Source organism: Scardinius erythrophthalmus (genome assembly GCF_964197995.2).
Source record: "Scardinius erythrophthalmus genome assembly, chromosome: 1".
Classification (NCBI taxonomy): Eukaryota; Metazoa; Chordata; class Actinopteri; order Cypriniformes; family Leuciscidae; genus Scardinius; species Scardinius erythrophthalmus.
In genome coordinates, this window is record NC_138221.1 from 56868319 (window position 1) to 56890627 (window position 22309).

The 22309-nt window shown below is 39.3% G+C and overlaps 1 protein-coding gene across 3 annotated transcripts in view; it reads right to left on the minus strand.

The window, feature by feature from the left end:
• The window catches only part of baiap2a (BAR/IMD domain containing adaptor protein 2a), a 103645-nt gene that overhangs the window by 56996 nt on the left and 24340 nt on the right, over positions 1 to 22309 (minus strand). For all 3 annotated transcript variants that reach the window (XM_081382738.1, XM_081382737.1, XM_081382739.1), the window contains exons 2-3: positions 19196 to 19271; positions 12388 to 12474 (exon numbers count right to left, since the gene is read on the minus strand). In XM_081382738.1, the coding sequence (XP_081238864.1) occupies positions 12388 to 12474; positions 19196 to 19271 (163 nt within the window). The remainder of the gene's footprint in view (positions 1 to 12387; positions 12475 to 19195; positions 19272 to 22309) is intronic.

The following is a 22309-nucleotide window of genomic DNA, read 5'->3' on the forward strand; positions in this document are numbered from 1 at the left end:
AAAACAGTGATAAATGGGCCTTTTAACTTTTACGTTGAGGAGAAAATCCAACGCAACTTTGAGGGGACCAAGCGAAACATGATTATGTATTCCTGCTCCGCTAGCAACACTGGACATCAACCACACGGCATATGCGAATACCTTTTCATATACTGTCTATTTATGTATAACAGTTCTATCTAATAACGTATTAGACAGGACTGTTGTAAACTAATGTGTGCTCAGGCTCAGGCTAAATAAAGGTCCGCCACGGTGTCAAAATAAAAGTCACAACATCAAGTGCGGCTTATGTCACTCCAGATTTCCTACTGGCGGAGCGAATGCAACCAGGAAAATGTTCCTAAGAGAACCATTAGTTCTCGGGGAATCACACTGGTGGCTAGTTCCTAGAACTAAGTTCCTAGAACTACTCGCTGTGAAAGCCCCTTAAAAGTTAAAAGACTAAAGTGTACTGTTTGTGTTTGTTCAGTCCAATGCTGAAGCAACAGGTTGGTAAATGCTTCTTGTTGGTCTTAATGTGCCCCTATTATGCTATTTTAAAGGTTCCTAATTTTTGTTTTGGAGGTCTCCTGCAAAAGGTTTACATGCATCCAAAGGCCAAAAAACTCTTTCATTTGCTTATAATATACATTGCAACATCACCTCTTTTATCACAGTGTCTGAAAATTCGATAAAGGATTCGGTCTCTCTAAACCCCTCCTTTTTCCAAGAGCCTACTCTGCTCTGATTGGTCAAATGGCCCAGTCTGTTCTGATTGGTCTACCACTTACAACACGTATCAGAAACCAAATGTCCATTTGCATATCTGAAATTCAGCTCCGAATCTTCCTCAGCACTTGATACACAGTGATATGAACAGTAAGGATGGCATTGGTTTTACGATAAATCTTCAAGTCCTTGTCCTTTGGAAGTTCATGCAAAGTTGATTTGCTTTCGCAGCACAAAAAACAGCATATTCTAGACATGTTGACAACATGAACCAAACTCTTCCAGGCCTCAGCTACAGCAATGTTCAAGGGCGGGTGAAAGTAGACGTCATTAGCGGACCATAGGCTGACATTATGCAAATGTGTTACATTGTTGAGTATGTATGTAACAGGAAGTGAGACCGGAATTGCTGACGACTCATTTCAGGCAGTTCAGAATTAGTTATTTCAATAACTCTATTTGTCATGCACTTTGCAGACTGTTTACATTCACAAACAGCTATATAACACAACATGAAAGGCAATATCCGAAAAAGCATAATAGGGGAACTTCAAAGTCAACGTTTTACGTATGCGACCTCAAAGCCAGCTTGGGATGTATTTGGTCTCTGGCCTACTAATTTAAATAATCTTTTGTTTCTAAATCATACTAAAATAGAAGATATTGGGACCTATTTTAACGATCTGAAACGCAAGTGTCAAAGCGCAAAGCGCAAGTAACTTTGTGGGCGGGTCTTGGCGCTGTTACTATTTTCCCAGGAGGATAAATGACACTTGCGCCAGGCACAAATCTAAAAGGGGTTGGTCTGAAGTAGCTTCATTATTCATAGGTGTGGTTTGGGCGTAACGTGAAATAAACCAATCAGAGCGTCATCTCACATTCCCTTTAAGAGCAGACGCGCTTGTTCGAAAGCGGATTCCTATTATAACGGTGGATTTGCCAGGCGCACGCCAGGAGCGATCCACAGCCAAGGAGACCGACGCTCTCGTCAGGGACGTTGGGGATGGAGAAACCCACCCAAATTAACTTCGGTTAAAAAGGCGTATGATGATTTGGGTAAATGTGTAAGCTAGATGTATACTTTTATAATAAATTGTCCGTCCGTCCGTCCGTCCGTCCGTCCATCCAAATAATGTATGATTTGCAAAAATGAAAACTGCTGCTTCTGTGTAGATGAGAGAATCAAAGGGCACGTTGTGCACACGCTACATTGATTATGGCCAAGCATGCGCCCTTAAAATAGCATTATGAATAACATGCGCAACGCACCACTGACTTTAAACAATTTTTTCCTGGTTAGTGGCGCAATTGTTTTCTAAACCTGCAAAATAGCATGAAGGAACGTTTGCGCCGGAACACGCCTCCTCTTTGCACTGAACCGCCCTGGGAGCGCAAGTTCATTCCCTAGTTTAGCGACGTGCTTCTGCGGAGGGAAAAGCGCGCTTTGCGCGGCTGCAAAATAGGAATGATACATGCGTCGGTGTACAAAGTCAATTGCGCTGGGTGCAAGATAGGGCCCTTCATGTTAAATGATCTCACTATTCTTAAACGGATTTGACATAAAATGGATTTCTGTTGAATATAAAGTAGGATCCAGAGTTTGTCCTTAGGTGTACAGCTGGTTTTATGTAAACATCTGGAGATGTATAGCTGTGAAGCTTCCAGTATGAATGACCTCAAGCTATTGTGGCACACCATCAGGCTCTTGTCTAGACATTGTAAATAGGCATGAATGATAATTATTTAATTTATCACATTAAATGGAAGCCTAACATCAAAACAACATTAATATCTGAATAGAAGAGAGAGGCGAATTTCACCAAGCTTTGTTCTCATGGTAACTGTTTCACAAGCAACTTAACTAAAGCAGTGAAGGATGCTGCTTGATTTTAGACACATTTTTCCCTGTTTGCTAGACTTATTCAATAAACAACAGTACAGTCCACGGCGAAAATCAATAACAAAACCCAATTAAAGACACATTAAACTCATTTCTAGGAATGTTCTGGGTTCAATAAGCTTTGTCAACAACAGCGTGTCAGATCAAATTATTTTAACTCATCCCTTAGTTTTTACTGTAAGACAAATAGTAGAATAAGACTGTAAATAATGGAATTTTAATAGAAATTAACATTTAAATTTCCTCAACAAGGAAACCTTAAAGAAATCAAAAGTAGCATTGAAGGCATTTGTAATGATATTAAAAAAATCTGTTTCAAATAAGTGCCTTCATTCTGGCTGCTGAAAATTCAGCGTTGCCATCACAGAAACAAATTACATTTTGAAAAAATAGAAAACTAGAAATGTATCCGCTTAAAGTAGTTACACCTCAAAAAATATGATTTAAACAACTTCAACAGTTCAAATCACAAGTTCAAATAATAAGCGCTTTTTATTTGAATAATTCATGTAAACGTGTTAAAGGGGTCATGACTTACATTATTTTATAATGTTTCCTGGGGTGCACTTATAATGCAAGTATGATTTTTATAATCGAAAATGGTCCAAAGCTTTAATTTAGAAATAAAAGGCATTTTTTCCTACCCTCATTTTAGCCTCTGATTTGAATGCTCTGTTTGAAGGGGCGTGTCTGCTGTGACTTCAGTGTAAACGCCCACTGCTGTGATTGGCGGACATCTTTGGATATGAAATGGCTAGTATTACATGTGGAACTCTGCTGAAAACTTACCACATTTTTAATATTACAGTTCTCAAGGTTAACTAATCGTTATACGTGTTGATTACAGCATTATATTTGGATAGGCTGAGTGCATGAATGCAGTGATCTCATCATTGTAACTATTTCTGCACACTAACAAATGCTTTCATCATAACTAACAGTGCAAATACGGTGCAAATAAGAGATTTGTTGATTACAACGGGAGTTTTGTCGAGAGTCCAGAACTCAGTCACTAATAAACTCACGCTGTTTGATTGACAGCTCCAGCGATTGTAACGGGAGCGTTCTATGATCACTTTCTATATATCATTTTCACAGTAAAATAACAGATTATTTTTTATCCTACTAAGAGAGACAATGTGAAGTTGACTGTTTAGTCACTGGATTGATTTACTGACACATAAACAACAATAAAAGGTTTTGAGACAAATAACTGACTGTACATGAATCATTACATATCAGAACTCACTGGTGATTTTGGTTAGACGTGTACACATAATCAGTACTCATCAAACGATCTGTAACAAAGCAATGGCGACACAGTAAAAACTTTTTTACTCATATAATTGTGTTGCACCATTCCTGTCGGGTCCAATATAGAAGGCAAAGTATTGTTTTTTCATTTCAGGCTCTCTGCAAATCCAATGCAGCGACTGTGTTTTTCCACAACCTGGCACTGCACAACATTTTGTACTCTTCAAAGGCATGCTCACGTAGGTTATTTACCTATTACTTAGTCATGCATGAATACAGTGGGCGGAGCTACAGTGGTAACTTCTCCAGCAGAGGCATCTTTCACCTATATATAATGTCATACATGGGTACGAGATACCAAAACAGTGGTGAGAAAACACGACGTAACCTTGGTAAGCGTGCAGATTGTGAGCATGCCGTGTTGTGATGTGTCGTCTACGAGCAGCCCAACCACTGTCTGCTTGTGTAAGGCAGAGAGTAGAAAATAGTGATGTAATGAAGGCAGTAAAACACTGAGAAAGAGATGTGGTGGGAGGATATGAGTGGGAGGTGGTGACAGGGGCATCATTATCCTAAACAAACCAGTGAGCGTGGGAGTGTATGCGAGAGGGGGAGGAATAGTGTGTGTGTGTACACTCTCCCTCACGCCTCACTTTCAGATGAGAATGAGCGTTCTCCACTGCAAGCACTTTGTGCATCCAAGGACGCCATATACGAAGGCACGATATTTGTCCAGGCACAACTATGAGTGCGTGACTATGTTTATGCAAGTGTGTGTGTGTGTGTGTGTGTGTGTGTGTGTATATGTATATGTAGTGAGAGAATCTGTGGCGTTTAATGCGAGAAATGCAAGAAAAACAGCAAGGAATGAAGCGAGAGAGAGCGTGTGTAGGCGGAAACCATTTACAGTCTGTCTCAACGCGAACCCCCATGGCTCTCATGAAGGAAGACAGACACACAGCACTGCAAATTGCCCACAAGAATTTAGTGTTCCACCTCACGGCGCAGGACATCTCCTAACCAAAACAGAGATGGAGCGGTCTTCCATTTCAGCTGAGAGTAAAAAAAACCCTGTCATTATCTCCGCGGGTCGGCGGTCGCAGCGGTGCTGGAGTGTATCTGTGCTCGTAATGGCCAGTTTATCATTTCATAGAGAGTGGGGAGAAGTACCACGTGATGCTCTGTCTGACTGAGCTAAACTCTGTGGTACGTGTGTTTGAGTTGGGCCTGTTCTCACGAGTAGATGTGTTGACACGGGAGAGGATATAACCTTGAGCGATCCCTCTGGGAAAGGCATGGCAGGAAAGCTCAAATGAGGTTTGTGTGTGGACCCAAAAAAAAAAAGGATAATTCCCACTCTAAATGAGCAGGATGAGCTGCGTTTGAAGCCGAAGACAATGCTGATAAACACACATCTGTGACATTTGACCAATAGAGGAACTAAATGTCACAGATTGACCTCTTGGCTAAATATAAAGAATATAAACATCAAAGGTTTGCGGTAGGGATGTCAAAAGTACACAAAAAGAAATAATAGCAGTGTTCCTGCAGAATCGGTAGTAAGACTACTGTACCATCTCAGCTGGGTATCTGCCTAACACACATACCGCTGTCTAATGAGTCATTAATAAACAAACAATAAATATTAAACAACTCACTGCTTTTGGCTGGGTAACTTTGGTTAATAAACTACTATTCTCAAACAAATCAAACACATACACAAAGTTAAGCCTAAAGCAAAACAAAAGAAACAACTAATTTAAAGTTCACTTTAATGAAAGACCTGCATCTCAGTCAAACTCAGACACCAACAAAACCATATTATTAGTTTTATATCTAACAATCATACAGTGACAAACATGCCAATTAAGTATTTTTATATTTAATCTAATTAGGCTACTTGGAATTTTCTCAATTATTTTCTTGAATATTTAATACTGCCCTTACATGAATAATTACTTGACAACTTGAACAAAATTTACTTTAATATTTGAAGGCTACATTAAGGCCATTATTTTAATGACTTAACTTGATTATTTTTAAGATTTTATCAGTTAATTTAGAATTATAATTAAATTCCTTAATTTGATATTATACTTGTTTTCAATAGCTTATTCTTTTTTGCTGTGATATAATTAATAGGTACAGCGGATTGTGAAATTATGTTTAAGTTTTAGAGTTAAGTGGTGTAGACAGTATAATCATTTTATTTTTATTTTATATTTTTTATTTTACTAATTGTGATTTATAAATCATTAAAAACTAGTGTTGTGTTTATTGTATGAAATTCAGATATGGTAATGGCCATTTTATTTCTGACACATGCTGTAAGCAGTAGACAATTCATGACAGACTGAGCAACATATCTGACCAATCAGAGCAAAGTAGACCAATCACAACAGACTGAGCAACAGATCTGACCAATCAGAGCAGAGTAGAATCACAACAGACTGAGCAACAGATCTGACCAATCAGAGCAGAGTAGACCAATCACAACAGACTGAGCCATCTGACCAATCAGAGCAGAGTAAACCAATCACAACAGACTGAGCCATCTGATCTGACCAATCAGAGCAGAGTAGACCAATCACAACAGACTGAGCCATCTGACCAATCAGAGCAGAGTAGACCAATCACAACAGACTGAGCCATCTGACCAATCAGAGCAAAGTAGACCAATCACAACAGACTGGGTCATCTGACCATTCAGAACAGAGGTATTGATACTTTGCAGTCATGTGATATCTGGCGAGCAACAAACGCGGTTAGTGCATCCAATCGCACAACAACTATCTGGCATGTCGTGTACACCTCAAAACACCAACTGTTGTATATTAAAACTGGCAACGTCCTGGCAAGATCCTTGATTAGTTTACTGGTTTTCGTTGCTAGAGAATGACATTCTTGCCCGCCAGCCAGTACAACTGACGTCACGTGCAAAGTATCAATATAATTTTTTTTATAATCTTAAACAGTGTCTTATAATGTTTGAATGAGATACCATGTTAATTCATTATGACTTTATTATAATAGTTATAAAAATCTATTATAAAACGTATACTTTGTTTTTCAGGTTTCATTTTATTTTCAGGTTAAGTTTAACTAACTTTGTTTTGTGCTTTTTTATTTTTTCAGTTTTACAGTAATTTTAGTACTTATTAACTTATTTTATTTCAGTTGCCAAGGCAAAATTTCTAATTTTCAGTAAATTTTTTATCTAATGTTTAATTATATTTAATTTCAGCTGAAAACAACAACAACAACAACAAAATATTTAATAATTCAAGTTAACAATAACAACACTTAAGAACAGGTTCTAGACCATGACATCACATCCTGTTGCCCATATTTGTTGCCCAAAGTTGTTTTCGTGCTCGACGCCTAGTGTGTCCGTAGCTTAACATTGCTCCTGGATGTAGACCTTCCAGCAGAGTTCAGCTGCTACTCTAATCACACACCTGAAACGGCTAATCAAGGTCTTTGGATTCACTTGAAAATTATAGTCAGGTGTGTTAGCAGACTGAGAGCAGCTACATGCATAATGCAGGTGTTTTGGTTCTTGAGTAATGAATGCACACACACACAAGCACACACTCGTCACTTAATCAGAGCAGAATGACTCATTGTGACACTGCTGAGGAACAACGGCAAAGCCTCTTACAAACCACACCTGCCCATTATCTACAGTCCATCTAACGGCATTAGAGAATGATAATGCAAAACAGTCAACAACCTTTTTAGTTGTGTAACATACAGCTTAAAAGACTTCTCACAACAGACTGGGCCATCTGACCAATTAGAGCAAAGTAGACCAATCACAACAGACTGGGCCATCTGACCAATCAGAGCAAAGTAGACCAATCACAACAGACTGGGCCATCTGACCAATCAGAGCAAAGTAGACCAATCACAACAGACTTGGCCATCTGACCAATCAGAGCAAAGTAGACCAATCACAACAGACTGGGCCATCTGACCAATCAGAGCAGAGTAGACCAATCACAACAGACTGGGCCATCTGACCAATCAGAGCAGAGTAGACCAATCACAACAGACTGGGCCATCTGACCAATCAGAGCAAAGTAGACCAGTCACAACAGACTGGGCCATCTGACCAATCAGAGCAAAGTAGACCAATCACAACAGACTTGGCCATCTGACCAATCAGAGCAGAGTAGACCAATCACAACAGACTGGGCCATCTGACCAATCAGAGCAGAGTAGACCAATCTCAACAGACTGGGCCATCTGACCAATCAGAGCAAAGTAGACCAATCACAACAGACTGGGCCATCTGACCAATCAGAGCAGAGTACACCAATCACAACAGACTGGGCCATCTGACCAATCAGAGCAGAGTAGACCAATCACAACAGACTGGGCCATCTGACCAATCAGAGCAAAGTAGACCAATCACAACAGACTGGACCATCTGACCAATCAGAGCAGAGTAGACCAATCACAACAGACTGGGCCATCTGACCAATCAGAGCAAAGTAGACCAATCACAACAGACTGGACCATCTGACCAATCAGAGCAGAGTAGACCAATCTCAACAGACTGGACCATCTGACCAATCAGAGCAGAGTAGACCAATCTCAACAGACTGGACCATCTGACCAATCAGAGCAGAGTAGACCACTGTCATCAAGAAAAAAAAAGAGAAAAAAATATAATCATCATAATCATAATCTTTCAAAGTGTAATACTTTTTGACTGAGATACCATGTTAATGCATTGTTACATGAACAACAGTATTTAATTATAGTATCTTTGCAGTAACTATAGTTACCAGGTCAACTATTTTGTAAGGTTTATTATTACTCACTAGCATAATCAAATATACAATTTCAACTAAATGACAGAAAGTATAAATTCAAAATTGTGGGGAAAAATATTGTATTAACACAGCCCTAGTAATAAATATGGAATTTTGCTGAAAATATATGGTTACCAAAGTGCATTTTTGGACAGGAGTGTCTTTCGCCCATAACAGATGATTTGTTGTGTGTTTATGAAGAGTAATTCGAGAGGCCTTCATTGTGTTGTATGTCCAGCGGGTCTGTCACTGAGGCTGGGACTCTGTGTGATTCACTCTCAGTGAGAGCGAGAGAGTGGGATTCAAGTGCCAATGCCTTTTGCGAGTTCAAATGAGAGATGAACTGCACAGTTGATTGCATTATATATGAAGTGGGAGTTTACTCTGCCTCAGTCCAGGAAACTCCCTGTGGAAATAACGTAGATGCTGCTTTCATGTCCTGAGGAACATGACCCAATGCGATGGATATGAGCCAAAAAAATTCAAACTCTGCATTCACATCTCAAACAGCATTTGAAAAGGACAGTTTATGCAAATATTTTGTAATGCGGCATATAATCAAAGGGATAGTTCACCAAAAATTGTTTTTTAACTCTGTTCTCATTTGCTCTGTTGTTCCAAAACTGTATGACTTTTGTTCATCTTAGACACACAAATTAAGATATTTTCAATAAAGTCTGAGAGATTTATATCCCTTAAAAATGCTCAATTCATATGGATTTCTTTTAGGATCTATTTGAACTTACTGAAGCAAAGTTTTGGTGGAATAGACTTTCAAAAGGAGGGACAGGAATCTCTCAGGTCTTCATTTGTTTTTCAAAAATGAAAACAATGACATGAGGGTGAGTAAATGATGACAGAATTTTTTTATTTTTGTGTGAATATCACAAAATATCACAAAAGCTTGCTGTTAAATTCTGTGAATCACAGCCTAGCTGCTGCTATTCAGACCAACAGCATGAGTGTGTTACTGGTTATGTACAAGAAATTATTATTGAGTAACTTTACTGTACATTTCATACAATAATGGCAGTTTGTTTTTGCACCCCCACCAAAAGCAGTACCAAACAAAAGTCAAACTGGAATCACAAGCGCATCTCCGATCAGCACAGTAGTGGTGTTTTTTCCTGAATGAATCAATGGGTTTGAACTAAATCGATTGATTGCATGATTCAGTGACTCACTAATAAAGACAGCCACTTGTTTAGTTCATGAATGAATCAGTGTGTCTGAATGAATCGAATTATTCAATAAGCATGCTTTCCTACTATATAGGAGACAAAAACAGTATGTCAAAGAGTTTTATGTCCAGATCACAGTATTCATAAAACAGTACCCAGATGACTAACTACTTCCGGTATTCTGAAACGCACATATGATCGACACTTTACTATCCCATGATGCAGCGGGAGAGGATTTGAGAATGGCCGCGTAGTGACGCAACTGACAGTGGAAGGGTACATGACAATGAAAAAATGATGAATGTAGCATTTCAGGATTACATTCATATTATACAGAACATACTTTTTTTATCTGTATAATATAAATATGAATATTTGCAAATGATGTACTTATTCAGAAGTGGAGACTATGTGATTTCGGATACAGTGTGAATTAGAGAGTTTAAACAAATCAGTTGATTGAATGATTCAATGACTCACTCGTAAAGACAGTCATTTGTTTAGTTCATGAATGGATCAGTGTGTCTGAATGAATTGGTTGAGCGAATGATTCAATGACTCATAAATAAAAGACACTCACTTGTTAAGTTCCTGAATGAATCAGACTGTTTGATTGAATCATTCGAGCAAATTATTCAATGACTCATTCTTAAAGACACTTGCTTGGTTCCTAAATTAATTAGTGTGTTTGATTGAATCATTCGAGTCAATGATTCAATGACTCATTCATAAAGACAATGAAACTCACTCACAGAGATTCTGGAGAGTGCATTCGATGGACACTTTACTATCCCATGAGGCCACAGGCAAGCGACACAGCTGACACAGACATACACAGACAGGTCTGTAACTCTTGGACGGGTGCGGGCGGTCAGACAAAAGCCCGGCCGCTCCTGACATCCTTTGACAACAGTGTATCCGTGCTTGAACTTGAAGTGAACAAAACTTTCTGCAGTTGTGGCATTCACACTGCTCCCAGTTCCCTGCCCTGAGCAACCTGGCAAGATATGTTCGTTACATCCCGACCACGAGTGCACTTTCAGAGAGAACATTCAGCCTTTGTGCTTGGATTTTGGAGGAGAGATGTAAGCTACTGAAACCATTGCCAGTCAGCGACATTCTGTTCTTGCATGAATGTTTAAAAAAAGATTTCATTTTGTAGTATAGCTAGCGAGCCAACAGTTTTCATTTATTCGTATTTTTGGCTTTACATTTTGAGTGACAGATGTCATATTTAATACAGCCTATTTTTCTCTGTGACACTTTTTTGTGTGTATTCACTATATCATGATAAGACAAAAACAACATACAATTCTTGTATGTAGGCAACATTTTATATTATGCCCTCTCTCTCTTTAGGGGAAATTTAAATTTGATATTAGTGGGATTAAGCGGGATCGGTCGGGTCGCGAAGAAAATCATTGTAAGTAGATAGCGGGCAAGAGTGGAGCGGAATAGAACCAAGTGGGAACGGGATGAATAAAACAGTCCCGTGCAGACCTCTACCATCAACCATCAAAATAAAGTGTTAGCAGTAAAGCAGACAGTCTACTAATAATCGAATAAGAGTTAGTCGACATGTAGTTGCAAAGTTACTTATATTAAGTAGAATGTCTAAAGTGGGCCATCAGCGTTACAGAACAAACATTTTCACATTTGTTCCTCATCAATTGTACCTACTCAATCAGTAAGTAACTTCAAACACAGCATCTCGCTTAGCTCTTGAATTGATCAGTGATTTGAACGAATGGATTGATTGAATGAATCAATGACATGCAGAATTGTCTGGTTTAGCAATGTACTGTAACATGCAGAAAGACTCCCACCTGACCGTCTCTCTGAAAAACCCAAAGTATCCAAAATAAAAGTCAACTACAGCCTAAATTCACTCAGGGCTCCTGATACTGAGGTAGAACGTGGTTTAGTCCATGCTCAAAAGGACTAGAAGTTCAATAGACATTGGAGATGGTATCAAGAATACAAACAAGATTATGCTGCCATACCTCTAGCTGATCCCCATCAGCAACAAGCATCTTGAGGGTCACATATACACCCACTCTCACATCCCTGGCAGAACAAAGAACCGACCAACAATTCTGACAGCCTCCCTGTAGCAGAAAGTGAAATGCTATTTCAAGAAGTTATAGCCCTCGAACTAGATCCGCTTTTTAAACTGATCATAAATGATGCATCGGCAAGTTTCCCTGCAGCACGGCAGATGAATTCCCATCCAATGCTGTCAGCCCTTTGACTTCATTTTCCAAGCAAACTCAAGAAATTGAGCATGGGAAACAAGGAATAATTTACGCCAGTACATAAACCATGTCTGAAATGCGTCATATTTAAAAAGGTACGATATAAAAGCTTCTCGTAGGTACAAATTCTGACAGTTGGGCCTAATGAAAGCAACATCGGCACTTTGCTGAGCATGTGGTTCCATTAGTGCGTGTTTTGTGGTGTCATGTCGGATCAGGCCACACAGTTTGCCTGTTCCCTTGAGGCAAAACAAGACGCCGAGACTCACCCAGGTCTTTAGATCCTTGACTTTCACTGGCCAGCTCTCCCATTCTCACCAGAGCATCAAAATAGCCCTTCGCTGCAAATGTCACACCTGCAAAAGATGGAGGCAAAAAGAAAAATATGTCAAACATTCTCATCTCTCATTACAACAGTATATTCAGTGATCAAAGTGCCCATGACGAGGATGGGAACGGCTATCAGCTGTGCAAGTTGGTGTCAGTCCAGCTGGGTAATGAGTGGGAAAAAAAGCTATAGAAGTGGATGAGTCTGTCACACAACAGGAAACACAATCATTTGTACAGGAAACACATTTAGAATGAGTAAAGATAGCCCTCCTGTGACTATGGAAATTTACCCCTTTTTTTTACCGGACCAGCCCAGCTGTCTCCCCCCCCCACACACACACACACAGTTTCCCAATCCCATGCCTCATTACGGTTTTAAAATGTCAACTTCGGTGAAAAGAGAATAAACAGAATATCATTATTTCCACAACTCTCTCTGGATCCCCACATGTGCGGAAGAGAGAGCGAGAGGATATGGGCGTTTGATTGTGAGTGAGAGTGTGATTTTACAGCTTAGTCTAATAAGAAGTTTCATGGTGGTCTAGCCTAGGCTTGGCTTATGCTGGTTTGGTGTTGGTCTAACTGGTGGGACTACATACAGCTAGGCTATTCACTTGTAAAACCTGAATGTTACTGTGATCTTTTCAGAGATTTCATAAACACTTTTGCTTCAAGCAAGTATCAGTGAAATATAAGTACAATTTTAAATAACTATTTTCTATTGTAATACATTTTAAAATTTAATGTATTCCTGTGACGGCAAAACAGAATTTGCAGCAACATTACTCCAGTCTTCAGTGTCACATGATCCTTCAGAAATCATTGTAATATGATAAGTTGATGCTCAAGAAACATTTCTGAATATTAATGTTGAAAACAGTTAAGCTTCTTAAAACAGTGTGGAAGTTCAGGACTCATTGATGAAATGTTTGAAGAACAGTCGTTATTTGAAATAGAAATATTTTCTATCATGTCATTTTTGATTAATTTAATATATCTTTGCCAAATAAAAGTATAAATTTCTTTCTGTCAAAAAAACAAACAAACAAAAAACTACTGACAACAAATTGTGGGGCCGCTCACTATGTTTGTTGGACATTAAAACTAAATGGAATAAAATGGAATAACTGTACAGCACATAAAAATAGAAATGGGAAATCTGCTTAAAGGTGCACTATGTAAGAATTTTGCAGAAAAAAATATCCAAAAACCACTAGGCCAATGTTATATATTTTGTTTAGTTGATTAGTTACAATATCCCAAATGTTTCCAACTATTTGTAAATCGTGAGAAAATTTTGTTTTTAACCAAGGAACCGGGACGTGTGAGCAGGTGTGAGGGAGTTGCCAGTCAATGGCGTCATATCCGCGTTACCCTCGGTTTCCGCAGACGTGGACAATTGGGTTACGCCTAGCGGTACACTCACGCTGTTGTTGTTTTGTTCAAACATTTTAGACCATGGCAAGCAGACTTTGAGACAAAAAGAGGACTAAAACGAGGATCAATATCATTTCGAGCTCCACGTCCGCGACTAACTTCGACTTGACAGACACGCCAATGTTGCATGTACTTTATTAGACAGGTGAGCAAATGTACATAAAACTAATCAATGTTATATAGTTCAACAAGATGAAATGTTAGAATATGATGTGTATGTTATTCTAATGCTGATCTAACTTACTGCTAGTCTCATACAGCCAACAAACTAACACATAGAATAACATTCAACACACTCAAATGCAGTTTAGTGTGATACTGTAACTGTTAGACCAAGTGAAACAGCGCTGCGTTACCTCACAAGTTTAAATCGTCTAATAAACTGACCTGTGTGAGTGGTAATTCAGCACTTTTTGTGTAGTTCGGTAGAATTAATTGTCCTTATCCCTTTATATCCGCGGGACTCACGTGTGGCGCTGATATCTGTCTCTCATTAGCAATCGCGATCTGCTTCATACCACAGTCATGTTAAAAACATCAATGTATTCACTCATCCATAAACATTATTAGATCCATCAGCTTGACGACAAGATCCATAATTCCTTAATGCTTATGCGTCATCAACTTACGCTTTTGTTATTGTAAGGGGTTAGCAACCCCTAGCGGCGAAAAAAATTACATATTGTAGCTTTAATGTAGTAAATGAAAAAGGTGCTCACAATGTAGACAGCTATGGAAATCATAATGAAGCAATTCAGTTTTCGTAATGTGTCCGGTATAGAAAGTGTGTCATTCTCCATTGAGGAGTAGGAACTGAGTGAAAGAGCGTGAGATTTGGGACAGCCAAACAGCATATGCTGTTGTTTTCCGGAGGATTGGCGGGACTCATTATTGTGTAGAGCAGTGAAGAGGTAGAGGTTTGGCCCACTCATACAGGGCTCATCTCCTGCCTCATAGATGTTTCATGGAATCAGCAGCTCGGACTCGTTTCATGACTGTCACTCTTGGGCTATGACCACAGGACTGAGGAGTTACAAAGCCACTGCCACTAACTATAACTGCACAGCAAGATCTGGCAGCCAAGATGCAGCTCTTCCCCCCCAAAACGTCCAAGAGCAGTTCAGTAATAATGCCTCAACATCTCCCTCAGAGAGAGAGAGAGAGTAAAAAAAAAAAAAAAACACTGCTACCAGTCAGCTATTCTTTATGGAATTCATTCAGAAATCAATTGGGACCCACTGAATCCATTGAGAGCCTGTAGAAAATCACCCTGAGCTTCTGGCACGGGCAGAAAGGCCACAAAAATCGGTTGAGCAAACAGTTCATCAAGCTGACCAGCTGTGGCTCTGATTAAGTAAGGCAAAGCAGACTGTTGCACTAGGTTTGTGACTACAATATGTGGCTACTGTTCAGGACTTATTTACAGGGAAATTATGCAGAAATGTGCCTGACAGATGGGACCATCAACTCTGGGCACTCCCACTGTACCATTTCATTTTCTCCACTGTCTCTGTTCTTTTTTTCTTTCTTCTTATAGTCTTCTAGGTTGGATATTTTTTGCTGATATACAGGGTGATTCAACTGTCGAATGCAGAAAAAGTTAACATTACATAAAATGCTTAATGAAGTGAACTCTTAGGTCATTTAGAATGATCAACCTAAATGGGATGGTTCAGACAAAAATTCTGTCATTTACTCACCCTTATGTCATTCCAAACCCGTGTTCAATTCTTGCTTCTGAAGAACATTTTGAAGAATGTTGGTAACTAAATAGTTTCAGTTCCCATTGACTTCCATTGATTTTTTTTTTGTCAAATGGAGGTCAATGGGAATCATAAGTGTTTTGGTTACCAACATTCTTCAAAATATCTTTTAGTTTCACAGAAGAAAGAAAGTGAAACAAGTTTGGAACGATGTGAGGATGAGTTAATGATGACAGTTTTAATTTTTGGGTGAACTATCCCTTAAAATATTAAACAGAAACAACTTACTTGGTCAAGTTTGGTACTGCTGATTTTCACACTTCACACTGTCCAATTCTCACAATTAACTGACTATCAACTATGACTTTTGCCTCAAACTCCTAATTACTGCTTATTAGGTAAGTAAGGCAGTTGTTAAGTTTAGGTATTGGGTAGGATTTAGGGATGTATAATATGGTCATGTAGAATAAGCCATTAATATGTGCTTTAAAAGTACTAATAAACAGCCAATATCCTAGTAATAGTTATGTTAATAAGCAAATAGTTAATAGTGAGAATTGAACCCTGAACTAAAGTGTCACCAAAACTCCATATAGGAAATGGTCCATTTATGAAAAAAAAAACAAAAAAAAAAAACAAACCACCGCTGTATCATTTTCATTAAGTTTACTTCCATTAATGGTTCCTGAACGTCAATGTAGAACAGTATTTACTCAAATTTCATGCGCCTCTGTTGAATCAACAGAGCCACAGCCAATTATGTTCTAGGTTGTTTGCAGACCAAACTGAGAGAGATACTGAAACAATATATATAATAATAATTCATTCAAAGACAATAAATAGACAATTGCACAATCGTATTATTTCTTTGTCCTAAATAATTGCAAGCAACACAAACATACAGCACGACCAGTCTAGTCTAATTCACAACCAAATCAATTCTGAATGAATTCCATTAAAGCTGACAGAAAATAGCTGATGTTTTTCCAATTATTCCCCGTCTACGCTCAATACTCTCTTTCAGATGACTCTTATGGTTCATTGCTTCATAAAAATGGTATTTTAAATAAAAATAATATACTTGAATAAACAATTTCACAAAAATCTCGTCTCACAGCATGAAGTTCCCCTGGCCATCAGTCCACGGCGTTTCCTTAACCCTACGGCCACAGACACTGGGATACGCTCTAGCATCCTACATAGGACAAGTGGTTTGGAGGATGAAAGGATAGTTTGCTTTCTCAAAACTTGCTAATGGGTCATTAAGTGAAATTGGAATCCTTACAATTCCCATCCATACATGCAAGTCTCCCGCTTTGAAATTCTCCCTTTTACTGAGAAAGAACCTTGTCATAACACACTCCCCCACCGCACTCATTCTTCTTTCTGTGCCTGAGGCTCTAAAACAAATCAGCAAGAACAATACCAGTCAGAAATAATAAATGGGGGTAGAGAGCTTTGCTGACTTTGTGTCTGAGTGATTTCATTTCCTAAAACACGGGGTAGAGTGGTAAAGACATGGCTTGAGAGCAAAAGAGGATTACGATTTATTCTGGTCGGCTTAGTGTGGACTAGGACCTCCCACTAGAGCCCAGTTTCCCTCACTACGGGGTAGTCAATTATGGAATAAATCTATTTTTCAACTCGGTTTCTTCTCTTTATGTCCTTTCATCCATGTATTTACGGCAAAAACCCAGGCTCTTCTCTACCCAACTGCTGCATTATTTGCTCTAGAACTTCTTGCTACTAGTGGATAGATGTCTGAAGCATATGGACCCTTGTGTACCCCCTTTCTGAGGATAAGACTCTTTCACCCACCTCAGCCAATCTGTCTTTAATGCTCAAGAGTTTAAAGGGCAGTCTGTCTCACAGATTTTACATAAATCCCCCCAGTGGGTTGGGTGCTGGGATTTACTGGTAGCCCAGGTTTCCTTTGTGACTCTTTAAAGGCCAATTCACACTTCAGGATATAGTTATAGAGTGAGTTTAGTTGCTTCACCCAGTGAGCAATAACTATACTAATACCAGTACTGACACCAGTGTCTTCTTATTTATTCATGCTATACATTGCATATTATGATGATTGAAACTGCACTCCAAATAGTTGAGGCAACTTAAATTTAATTGTGTCATGCTAACCAGCAATGGTGCATGTTAGAATGCTGTCTGGCTTGTATGACACAGGAACTTAAATTTATTAAGTTGGCTCAGCAAAAAAAAACAAAATAAATTTGCTTCACTTGTTGCACCGACCTAAACTAATTGTATTAGAAAAAGTTTTCCTTAAGTTAATTTAATAATTTTTTTCAGCATTAAAAAAAAAGTCCCTTGTTTTCTTAAAAAAAAAAGAAAAAAAGAAGCAAAAATCAAGGTTACAGTGAGAGCACTTACAACGGGAGTGACATTTTTGGAGGATTTAAAAGCAGAAAAATTAAGCTAATAATTTTATAAAACCACTGACATTAATAATTTTGTAAAATGTGTGTATTATATGAGCTGTAAAACTCTTAAATCATTTTACAGTCATTTTAGGGTATATGATATTGCGTTGTCATGGCAACAAAGATGGAACTTTAAACAGAAAAGGTGATTTTAAGTGAATTTTTCACAACCATGTTATGTTACACTCACATTATTTACATTTTGTGGCTATACTTTAGAACAGGGAGAATTTTAAAGTTTATAGATTGGCCCCATTTCTTTCCACATGTCCTGATTTTGCCAAGTTAGACGCGTTCCTGAGGCAACATATTTTGATGATTCTGGAACAACATTCCTGTCCGAAAATTTTGTCCAAACCATATCCCAACCCTGAAACCTAACACGATCCATAACTTCTCCCTAAAATCAGAGGGAAATGATTGTGAATAACACTGATGAAGAAGCACCTAACCCTGGTTATAAGCCTAAACTTGACATCAACTGTAAATTTGCCCGTCAAATCTGATTGGTTGATTGAAATGTTGTTCCAGGATCAACCAAGATGTTGAACCATTGCACTTGGTGAAATAATGTTCTGCATTCACTTCCATTGTATTTGCCTCAATGTAACCCAGATTTCTACATTTATTAAGGAAAAGAAGGGAGATGCCAAATTTTCTTTTTCCAAAGCCGGTGCTGTCGATTGAGCTTCCGCTAAATCTGGGATTTTCCTTTACGGTGTATTCCTACACATCACTATAAATGTTTTACAGCCACTGTACACCCAAGGCTGCCGGAGCAAGATTACATTTGCCAATGTGAATGAAGACGTCAATGGGCAATTGTCTGGCTTTCATCAGTCACCTACTGCACAAAGCCTTCAAAGTCGTCTGATTGTTCCTCGGTCTAATGGCCAAATATCAAATCATCAGTGAGGCAGGACACATTATCTCCTCTCTGAAAGCCCTCATCAGCTGAGCGTTTGTGTTTGGCCCATCTGAGCTCAGGAGGTGTCTCGGGCTGTGTGAGAGTTGATAAGCCTGTGTGGCCATCTGAATGACAGGATGACAAACATTGTCATCATCTTCAAATGAAGTGGCATTAAAGGCGGATGGGAAGGCGTGGAGGGTTTGGACAGCTGACTGAAACGGGTGACGTTTGGAGATGTGATGTGGGCGTTACTTACTGGAGAGAGCCTTCTCGTAGTTCTTCCCCATGGCGATGAAATTCCGCAAACAGGGATTGTATTGTTCCATGATGCCCTGCAAGAGATGGAAAGCTGTGTTAAAGGGGTGTTAAACTTTAGTTAGTGTGTAATGTTAAACAACATCTGCAAAATTACAAGGCTCAAAGTTCAAAGCAATGGAAGATATTTGCTTTTAAAGAAATCACTTTTTAAGGACTACAACAAACGGCTGGTAGGGACAACACGACATTCCTCCCGGGTTAGTGACATCACAAAGCCTAAAATTTACGCAAGCAGTGTTGAGAAGAGGAAGAGTTGTTGCAGTAGAGCACATTTGTGAGTCTGCTCAAGCTGTCACATCCGTCTTTTCACATTTATTGCAATACAGTACTCAACACAAATGCAATATCATGTCACGCTGTAGGCATCTTACAACAGTTCCCACACAATTTATAGATTATCATGACAGAATATACTAATTGAAGATAGTTAACTCCACATCAGCAACATAAATTAATCAACTAACCATTCAGAAATGGCTTGTTGCAATCAACATGTTGTCACTTCTTCTTGAGTCTCTCCAACATTGTCCGACTCCAGTTTAAACATAAAAGGCAGAACAGTTTCTGACACTTTAGTGCTTGTCTGCGTAATTGGAGCTGCTAACACACACACACAAGCTCTTGAAGCTCCGCCCTCTGTGCAGGGAGCAGCAGCTCATTTGCATTTAAAGGAACACACACATGAAACACAGTCTTACCATAATGGCTATGTTTATGCAACTGGCCCCAGAATTGCAACACGCTAAGTGTTCACGTGTTATCACTAAGGATGCATCAACATTACAAAGCTGATAAACCGATGTCACCTTATAGCAAAAAAGCCAATATTAAACATTTGGTCAAAGCAGCACCAGGAAATTCCATTACACACAAATGAAGATCTCCTGCAAGGAGACAGCATTTTCGAAGCCTGTACCAAACTGTAATGGGCACGTAGCATCTATGATGAGAAAAACTAGGTATGTCTGAGCATTCTGTCCTTTTAAGGGTCACATGATCTCACATCTCGTTTAGATGTCTTTGGTCCATGTTTTTTTTATATTTTTTTGGCCGATTCAGCATGTTGAATCGGCGTTGGGCTGTCGCTGAGAGGGAGAACTCTGATTGGCTGTTTATCTTAGCGAAAGAGTCAGTGCACGAGAATAAAAGCGACAGTGACGAAAGCGAGCAGAGAAGCCAAGATGGAGCATTCAAATGCATGCATTTTTTCATAATAACATGAGCCAACTGGAACGAAGAAAGTGATCAGCGTGATTGATATTCAAAATGGTAAGCAAGCGCTTTGTTGAAGGTTTGTATATCTGCAGGCCTAGTTTCGTTTTCCCTTTTTGAATGACAAAAAATAGACTTGATACCTGCTGAAATAGACAGATATTTACTTACATGCAGGCGCAGTATGCACGTGCTAGTTGACAGTCGCCTTTAGTCCTTTTGGTGTGTTCAACCGTGTTTCTTGGCCGAGGCGCAGCAAAGTCAGCTTTTGTCGCCGCTAGTTCTTTGACGTCGACTTGGTGTGTCCCGGGCTTTAGCTTGTTTACTGAATGCTTGGCTCATTTGATTATGCTGTCAGCTACCTATACTGTAAGTGTGTAGCATTGTCTAGCTCCATTCAGCCCCCCTGCTGAAAAGACTTGATTAGACCTGAATTTCCATGCTGGTTTAGGCTGATTAGTACCTTCTAGTTTAGCTGACTGACCAAAAAACATCTAAACACAGCTTATGATGGTGCCTCATCTTTTCAGCAGGGGCTGTGCATCTGTCCACACACAAACATACCAAGGACGCTTCCATTTTCCCTTATGCAAAACTGTCCACAGCATCATCCCTCATTCACACCAGCCATCATTCCATGTTGTGTTAAACAGAGTGTGATTATTCTTGTGGGAGGGAAGCAGACACTCATTCGGGGGTGAGCAAAGAGCTTTGACATTTTGTTCAGGGCTTTGAGGCTATTAAAGAGGATGCGAGAAAGTAAAAGAGATGGAAAGGAAGCATATGCTAGGAGTTAATGAACATATTTTGCTTTGAAGTGCCAGTGTGCGAGTTAGGCTTGTTAAATTGCCAGGAAGTTTATACAGTGCGTTTTAAGGAAGAGCTGGGATGTCTAGTGTTTCTGAGAGGGCAGGGCACATATGCAGCCAGGGCAAATTGTCTCGAAGCTCCGGTCCTAGTGCAACCAAAATAAACACTTTACCGCCTCATCATGCTGTAATCCTTCAGTGAGGCTCACTCGAGTGGGCATCTGTCATAGCACCCTGAGCACCATCCACTTCCCCTTCAGGGCTTCCTCCAATTAGAGCAGCCACAGTCTGCCAGGGCCTTAGGGTTAACAAAGTCCTGAAGCTGACAGCACAACAACACCGAACCCTGCTTCGTTCTCTAAAATTCACTACGAATAACTATATCCAATACAGCAGCCTGTAACACCTCACAGGAACCTTATGACCATTCCTACTAAAAAACTGTCCAAATCTAGCCAGTATTTCACAGTTAACATCACTATTGGTCAGTGTTTGACCCTCAATCTCAATCCCTGTCCTGGCACATTATCACAACATACAACTATATATATGCCCTTAACATGCAGAGTACAAGTTTGCTTGTATCATTAGCATCTAGCTAATGTGACCATGACCATAAAATCCATTACTAATTAACATTTAAGGTTCATGAATTTAAAAATGGCTGTGGCAACTTTGACAATGCGTTCCTCACCATTTTCTTCAACTGAAAAAAAAAAGTCAGCAGAGCAGCCACAAACTCCGACTCATCTATAATGCAAGGGTTCGTGGGAAATATGAGCCCCAAAAGAGTCACTGGCTGCGTTCAAAAATCACATTCTCTCTGAGTACGTTTTTGAATACTTCGCAACTGTTCAGAAAGTGTGTAATAGTATGACTGTGTGTAGTATGAATGCAATCCGGCTGTACAACATTGGTCAGTGCTGTCATTGTCATGTGACATATAGCGTAGTTGTGTCGCTTCACTGCCATTCATAAATCCTCTCCCGCGGCCGTGGGATAGTAAAGTGTCCATTGGATGCAAACTTCAG